General features: G+C 26.9%; 3 protein-coding genes across 3 annotated transcripts; 2 read left to right on the top strand and 1 right to left on the bottom strand.

The window, feature by feature from the left end:
* The first annotated feature begins 1,693 nt into the window (after nt 1-1,693).
* On the top strand, nt 1,694-3,574 carry LOC126902261 (ribosome production factor 2 homolog). The gene is made up of 6 exons (XM_050679346.1): nt 1,694-1,861; nt 1,930-2,062; nt 2,123-2,282; nt 2,347-2,629; nt 2,710-2,851; nt 3,224-3,574. The coding sequence occupies exons 1-6, from the start codon at nt 1,839-1,841 to the stop codon at nt 3,491-3,493; spliced, it is 1,011 nt and encodes a 336-aa protein (XP_050535303.1). The 5' UTR covers nt 1,694-1,838; the 3' UTR covers nt 3,494-3,574.
* On the bottom strand, nt 3,503-5,434 carry LOC126902262 (8-oxo-dGDP phosphatase NUDT18). The gene is made up of 6 exons (XM_050679347.1): nt 5,144-5,434; nt 4,631-4,821; nt 4,384-4,578; nt 4,159-4,328; nt 3,989-4,094; nt 3,503-3,917 (listed from the first exon to the last, which is right to left on the bottom strand). Exons 1-6 carry the CDS (start codon nt 5,241-5,243, stop codon nt 3,672-3,674), a joined length of 1,008 nt encoding a protein of 335 aa, XP_050535304.1. The 5' UTR covers nt 5,244-5,434; the 3' UTR covers nt 3,503-3,671.
* Nucleotides 5,435-5,616: 182 nt separating this feature from the next.
* LOC126902259 (TAR DNA-binding protein 43-like) lies at nt 5,617-7,585 on the top strand. Its single transcript, XM_050679341.1, has 3 exons — nt 5,617-5,826; nt 5,895-6,059; nt 6,099-7,585. Exons 2-3 carry the CDS (start codon nt 5,897-5,899, stop codon nt 7,037-7,039), a joined length of 1,104 nt encoding a protein of 367 aa, XP_050535298.1. The 5' UTR covers nt 5,617-5,826; nt 5,895-5,896; the 3' UTR covers nt 7,040-7,585.
* The last annotated feature ends 158 nt before the right edge of the window (nt 7,586-7,743 follow it).

The following is a 7,743-nucleotide window of genomic DNA, read 5'->3' as shown; positions in this document are numbered from 1 at the left end:
AAAAAAAAAAATAAATAAAAAAATAAAAAAACACATCATAGTAAAATTAATACCTTCTCAGCTTCGCATCGAAGCTAAAATGGAAAAAATGTCGAAATATTTGTTAAGAGTATAGTAATCAACAAAATTATTACCATTATAATTAACATTCGATTGCTGCTCTTACTTTTGCATTGTAAAAAAACAATTGTTGTGAAACTACTAAAACCCGCAGTTATATAATAGCTAATAATTGTTGAAAGCGAAAGTATTATAAAATAGCTTTTAATACCGAAAATTTTACTTTATTTATACGAAAATCAATTAAGGATTCAAAGGCGATCTCATAATACATTTTATACTATAATAAAAATATAATTTTAATTATACTGTAAAAAAGTTAAATAATATAACATTCTGGTTGATAGTAAAACAATAAAGTATGTTAGCTGAAAATAAAATTAAATGTGCAACATATCTGTTGCTAAGTAAAAAGAGAATTTCTACTCATATATACGGTAAACATTCAAGAAAATTTTGCAGTCTACTATTATTTCTCATTTTTTAACTTCTAATATACTCTTCATAGTTGCGAATACAAATTTTGTCTTGTGAAAATCATTAAATTCAACAAGCTCGTCTTGGACTCGCAAGGTACGAAGTTTACAGGAATTATCAGACCGGAAAAAGTTGATTGAACTACTTGGATGTAAAAAAACTATATCGACGTATAATTCACTCCGTTGATGATGAGTTCGACTTATGGGATCCACAAAGATGAACACTCATACACTTAGTCCAGCCTTTAAAAGTTGCGAGACTTTGAATTTTTAATTTATTTTACCAATTAGGCGACATACAAGACTAGGTAATTTATCTATATAGTTCCTATTGCTCGTGAACCCTCTTGCTAACTTCCCTTAGACCGTGACTGCTACCATAGACCACTATTCAAATAATTAGTCTCCCGAGAAATAAGTGATATCTGGCTATCAAATGGGAGCGGGGATTTATTTTTCTCTGGAAGTAGCTGTTCGCTCCGCTAATTTATAAAGCTCAGAGAATTGGTCGCTTTGTTCTCATTAAGGAGTTATGGGAATTAAGTAAAATGTGTATCAATGATTTTTGTCCGAATAAATTATTTTTATGTACTATGAATTATAAGATAATGTGTAACAGTGAGTATGTATGTATGATATATGTACACCGCAACGCGGTACTGTGATGTTCTTTAGTTTTAATTTTGTCTCGCGTTGTCCGTCAAACTTATTGTAACATTTATTATCTCAACTTAAATTGTATATACATAAATTGTGTGTTATAAAAATTATTATTTTGTATTTTTTAGTTATATGGTAGTATATTAATAATAAATAACCATCACCCCAGAGTCTATTATTTTGAAATACTGTCGGAGTGTTTTCGAAACAGCCTCAGATGAAGTAGGCTCCTATGACTGGGAAATAAAGATAGAATAACTTAATTAATTAGAAATAACTGAATGTATCTTTCAATTCTCAATAAATGTATAACTCTTTATAATTGCCGGTGATGCATTGACAACATAAGTTTCGTTGAGTAACCTGTCTTATCTATAATCGTGTGCACAACAAATAAAATTGTATGTATTCAATGTATATGATAACTTGTACAATGTCTTTGGTACGAAATCCGGTTTATATATGTGTGTGATTTTTATAGCTGCTTATTTGTTATAATCTCTTATCAGTGACGTTCGTAACTTCAGTTTTTAATAGTAAATATTAGACCCACGAGGCTAACTGTATATTTTTATTTTTGACTTAATACCATATCATCTCTTAAATTTTTAATTATTCTTCAATTCTATTTGCTAAAAAATGGGTGTTATACAACGAGTAGCGTAAGTAAAAAAAAATATAATAATTTTTCTCGTTTACCGTTTTAATATTTGGTATTAAATTAATATAGAAAACCTAGAACAAAAAGAGGAAAACGAGTTTTATTGAAAAGAGAACCTAAAGTAATAGAAAATGTAAAGCAATGTATTTTTATACCGGGTCGGAAAGTTTCACAAACATCCAAAAATTGTTTAGTAGATTTGGTATGTTTTCTTTTTGATCAATTTTTTTCTTTAGATTCATTTAATTTGTTTGTCATATAGTTAAAACTAAAGAAACCAGATGCTGTTATGTTGACTCAAAAAAATGATATTTTGCCTTTTGATGATACTGTACAAATTGAAAAGCTATTACAGAAACATGATGCATCATTATTCTTTTTTTCATCTCATAATAAAAAAAGGCCAAACAATATAGTTTTAGGTAAGTATTGTAGTCATATTAATTTAAAAAAAAAAAGTAATACTATAACTGAATCTTAATTTAGGTCGTACCTATGATCAGCACGTTTTAGACATGTTTGAATTAGGAATAGAATCCTATAAAAGTTGTACAGAATTCAAAGGTTTATCTGAGATTACAGCTGGAGTTAAGCCTGTTTTAGTATTCTTAGGTGATCAATTTGATAGTGATCAACAACTTAAACGTTTACGGAATTTACTAGTAGACATGTTTCAACGACAACAACTTAAACAGATTAGACCAAATGGTGTTCAATTAGTTCTTTCATTTACTGCTGTAGATAATAAAGTTTTATTGCGCTCATATAGGTAATTATATATACTTTCAAGAACTAAAATTGTGTTAATTTCAACAACATAAATTTATATATGAATGATTATTTCTATAGATCAACTCTTTCAAAAACTAGTATAAAAACACCTAGAGTTGAATTGAATGAAGTTGGACCATCTGTAGATTTTGTTTTGAGAAGAGATCTTATGGCTAGTGCAGATCTATTTAAAACTGCCTGCAAACGAATTTCACTAAAAGTATGTAAAATAAATATAGTTCAAATACTTAGAAAGATGAAAAAATGAATAATTGGTTTAATAATATTTTGTTCTCTAAAAACATAAGTCAATACCTTTTATAAAAAAAAAATTTCAATTTAGGAACATAGTTATTTTTTCTAATATATTTTATGATAAAATAATCTATTAAATTAGTATAAAAATGTATTTAATTTAGAATAAGGAATACGATCCTTATACTAGTTATTTTTCTCGTAGAGTAAAAAAAAATTTTATATTAATTAGTGTATCTAAAAATGAGTAAAATAACTTATATGATTTTTTTAATAACTGTTAGGAAAACTTTTAATTTTACATGTTAATTATATTCTTAAATTCTTTTTTATTTAGGGTAAAAAAATTAAGGGTGTACGGCGAGATAACTTTGGTTCTAAATTAGGTCGTTTACATATGACAAAACAAGATGTAAACAAACTTCAAACTAGAAAAATGAAAGGTCTTAAAAAAACATTTGCTGAAAAGAAAATGAAAAGGATGGCCAGTGAAGAAAATAATGACCTAGCTATTAAAAAATCTAGAGATAATCTTAAAGCATCACCTGGTAAAAAATTAAAGAAGTTCAGCAAAAAAGGAAGAAAATTAAGAGGCGGACAAGTATAAACTTATAAGTTGCTATATTATAATCTTTATTGGTCAAAATAAACAAAATGTTTGGATATAATAAAAATGTTCAAAAATAAATATTTATCTCAAATAACAAATATAAAATACTTATAATGTAGTATAAAATATTATTAAGTACTTTTAGTGTACATAAATATGGAATTTGTTCGAGATATTAGCATATAACTTTAAGGGGAACAGTCATGTTACGAGCTGTTCTAATACATATAGATTTGGCACATTCCGTAGAAACTGCAGTCCAATTAAATTTAGCAATGGGAAAAACATCTTCTAAAGGTGATTGAAATGTAACTAATAAGGATACACAAAATCCATCATTTGTAGCTTCTGGTTTTCCACAATGTTCAATGGTCAATACTCCATGAGGTTTGTGAGGAGCTACATCTGCGCCAAATATTTCCTAAAATTTAAATATTTTACTACATAATTAATGTTTTACCATAAATATAACAATTATTGTAAAGAACTTACAGTCATAAATTTACGTAATGTTGAATGCAAGTTACGGTTATGATTAATTTCACACATTGGTAAATGTGCTTCAGTTTTTTCCGATATAAGTATATGTAGTTTATTTCTGTAATTAAAAAAAAAATTATTTTTCATAAATATTATAATATAAATAATTATTTTATATTTACGTAGTTTTTTGTTTGGCACAAATAAGAAGTCTTAACAAAAGTTTTCTATGAGCTTTTATACTAGGTAGAACACTCTGGTGCCATTGATTTCGTATGCCGTTTCTTATGTGTGAATGATATGCTCGGCCCCTTTCTATAATAGGTATTATATCTTTAGCCAGTAAACTCACCTATAAAAGAATATTTATTAAGATTTTAATTTAAATCATTGAAATCATTTAATACTTCAGATATATCTTTGATCCATTTGGCTTGTAGGGATTCTTTATCAGCATGTGCTGGTGTTTTTAAATGGCCACCTATTACAGATCCAGTTAAAATAAAACGAAACCATGCTTTAGATGCTGCTTCAACACATAATAATGTATCAAGTTCCATTTCCAAACCAGTTTCTTCCAAGCATTCTCTTTTTGCGGCTTCCTAAACAGTTAGAGTTAATTTTATGATTTTCAGAAATAGTTTTATTACTGACAAGTAGGTCTTCTCCAGGTTCAACATGGCCAGCTGGTAAATACCATTGGCCTGCACAAGAACTTTTAGCTTCCTGCATCATGAGAACTTCATCATTATTGTTAATCAACACTACTAATACAATGTACGACACTGTACTTTTTATTATCGGTACATAATCGGAAGGTCCTATGGGTGTTATACCTTTAGCCACTGTCAAAAAAAATTATTTCTTATTAAAAGTATTGTAATAAGTTAATGCTTATTAAATAAAATTAATCATATACAGTTACAATGAAACTATTGAGCGAGACAACTAGAAAAAGTCAACATAAATAACATTTAGAGCAGATACAATTAATTAATAGTGTTTACGATTTAATGCTTGCAGGAAAAATGAAATATTAAGCATTAATTTATACAACATAAGTAAAATTATCACAGTGAAAATAAACATAATTTAATATCAACATGTTATATTTATCATAAGAAAATTTTATAAAATTTGAAGAATAGATAATAAAATTGTATTTACCGCAGGCTTCATTTTGAGCAGCCAAGGTAAAATCACACAATTCTTCAGTTTCATTTAAAGCTTCACCATTTAACAGTTTTAATACTTTAGATTCCAACATCTTTGATTATTGCATTTCAAATTTTTTAATAAATATTTATTTATTTACATATAATTGTCAACCAATAATTAATTATTAAAATTTATAGTTGTAATAAAAAAAATTAACCGAATAACTTCAAAACTAGAACCTATCAAAAACGACTTTTTATGTAAAAATAAAATTTTTGAAATTTTAAATTCCTGAGTAATTGATTATATTTAATTTGAACTATTACCTGAATTGTTTATGTAAAATAGCTGCTATCGTCATCAAAAGTGGGAAAATGTAAATATTACAGTGCTATCACTTGAATAATATTTTTGAATAAACTATTGTTATCTATGAAAATGCCTATCATGGCTACCGGTTATAGTGATAAGTTGACTTAGAAATCTTATTTAGTCGATAACCGAAATACAATTTTCGTTTATGTTTATAGATTACTTGTTTGCAATACGAGTTCAATTTATTTAACAGTTAATTGATCATTCGTTTCAACCTCATCATCTGATAATTTTTTTTAGTTTAAGACTAATAAATTTTTTGTCAACTTACTATATTAACTCATTATTAGTTTAATTGTACAATTACAAATATTTTGGTAAGATACTCTTTTCAATTTAAAATATACTTATAAGTTACTATGTTTATAATTTAATTATTGTTTAGAAATGTATGTTCAAGTGTCGGAAAATGAAAACAGTGATCCCATAGATATGCCCACTGAAGATGATAATAGCCTATTGTTAAGTACGTTAGAAGCTCAATATCCAGGAGTTATTGGTTTGAAATATCGCGTTAATAATAGATTACGCATTATAAGACTCAATGAAGGTANTAATAATAGATTACGCATTATAAGACTCAATGAAGGTAAATTGTTTCCTCCTGAAGATGGTTGGTTAGATCGTGTATATGTATGCAATTTTCGCAATGCACAAACTACTACTACTACTAAACGTAAACATAATGAGATTGATGATGAAATCAAAGCAGAAGATGATGATGGTATTTCTGATATGGATCTAGTGGTTTTGGGTTTACCGTGGAAAGTTACTGAAGATGATTTAAAAAAATATTTTTCTAAATTTGGACTTGTTGAATATACTCAAATTAAAACTGATTCTAATGGTAAATCAAAAGGTTATGGTTTTGTACGCTTTAAGCATAAAAAATCTCAAGTTCGTGTTATGCTTGAAAGGCATAATATAGAAGGTCGTTGGTGTGATGTACGCATTCCTAATAGTAAAGATAAACATGTTAATAAAGTTCCACGTAAAGTATTTATTGGTCAAGTGCCTGAAGATGTTGATGAAGAAACATTAAAGAAGTATTTTATTAAATTTGGTGAAATATCAGATTTATTTTTACCTAGACCACACCGGGGATTTGCTTTTGTCACCTACACTGATCCAACATCTGCTCAAAAAGTAATTGGTAAAGATCATAAAATAGGCAATTATAGTGTAGTGTGCACTGAAGCTATACCAAAAAAAGATATGGCTCCTAAATGGAATGATTATGATAGCCGGGATAGATTCAGAGAAAGTAGAAGAGATCGATCACCTGTCAACTCATATGCTTGGTCTCAAGATGAAATTTGGGACTATGATCAAGATAGTTATGATCGACCATACAATAGAGGAAGTAGTTCTCATCAATCCAATATTGGTAGTTATTCAAGTGATAAAAATATTAATCCTGATGTTGTAGCAGCAGCTGTTAATAAAGCAGTTATGGGGGTTATTGGAAATTTAAAAGTTGGACAAACTGAAAAAAATCCTGGTTCAGATGAATGGTGGTTAAGGCGATAATTTAACTTAGTACAAAAACTGTATTTATGCCTTTTTAACTTTTAAATAATTTGATATTAGTTTTGAGGACCACTTTGTAGAATATTCTTTAAATTTTCTAATATCTTAAAGATTATAATTATCAAATTTCAAATTCTAAATTTAATTTAATTTGATTTTAAACAAAAAGAAAATAGCATTTTATAAAAAAAAAGTGACATCTATGTTTATTTAATAATTTCTTGTAAAATTTTTTATAAATGTTAACTATGTACGTTTTAAAAACATAATGTTAATAAAAAATAAACATCCTAATTTGTATATAAATGTATAAAATTGGAGCTTCATAATAATAAAATTAAAATATGGACAGGTAAGTTTTATTGTCATCGATATATATATTTTTATATACACTTTAAGTATTAACAAAAGTAAAAATTTTTACTCTATATCACATAGCCAATAATTTTGTCCATATTTGGCAAGTGTGTACCTCAATATTTCCATTGACTATCATTTTTTTCATGTGTTATGTGTCTACACAATAAAACTTCTTTTTATACAATATTGTAAATTTTTATTTATACTAAATTGCACAACTTAAGTACAAGATGTGGATTTCATAAAATACGCTTTATTAAAAATTATTTATTTTGTAAAATGATATTTATAGTAGTTTTTAAATATTATTAAAAAATACTTGGAAGAATTCAATACTGAAATCA

This window comes from Daktulosphaira vitifoliae, unplaced genomic scaffold, assembly GCF_025091365.1.
Source record: "Daktulosphaira vitifoliae isolate Bord-2020 unplaced genomic scaffold, ASM2509136v1 Scaffold_3, whole genome shotgun sequence".
In the NCBI taxonomy this organism is placed as follows: Eukaryota; Metazoa; Arthropoda; class Insecta; order Hemiptera; family Phylloxeridae; genus Daktulosphaira; species Daktulosphaira vitifoliae.
The sequence above is the reverse complement of the archived record's forward strand: the minus strand, read 5'-3'. Positions and strand labels throughout refer to the sequence as shown.

What these genes read in the sequence shown, in the direction of transcription:
- LOC126902259 (XM_050679341.1), top strand. Translation starts at nt 5,897, where the DNA reads ATGTATGTTCAAGTGTCGGAAAATGAAAACAGTGATCCCATAGATATG.
- LOC126902261 (XM_050679346.1), top strand. Translation starts at nt 1,839, where the DNA reads ATGGGTGTTATACAACGAGTAGC. An exon ending in AAAATTGTTTAGTAGATTTG is followed by an intron (nt 2,063 to 2,122) that starts GTATGTTTTCTT and finishes TTTGTCATATAG; the next exon opens with TTAAAACTAAAGAAACCAGA. An exon ending in GTTTTATTGCGCTCATATAG is followed by an intron (nt 2,630 to 2,709) that starts GTAATTATATAT and finishes TTATTTCTATAG; the next exon opens with ATCAACTCTTTCAAAAACTA.
- LOC126902262 (XM_050679347.1), bottom strand. Translation starts at nt 5,243, where the DNA reads ATGTTGGAATCTAAAGTATTAAAACTGTTAAATGGTGAAGCTTTAAAT. An exon ending in TGTGCCAAACAAAAAACTAC is followed by an intron (nt 4,095 to 4,158) that starts GTAAATATAAAA and finishes TTTTAATTACAG; the next exon opens with AAATAAACTACATATACTTA. An exon ending in CATTACGTAAATTTATGACT is followed by an intron (nt 3,918 to 3,988) that starts GTAAGTTCTTTA and finishes TTTAAATTTTAG; the next exon opens with GAAATATTTGGCGCAGATGT.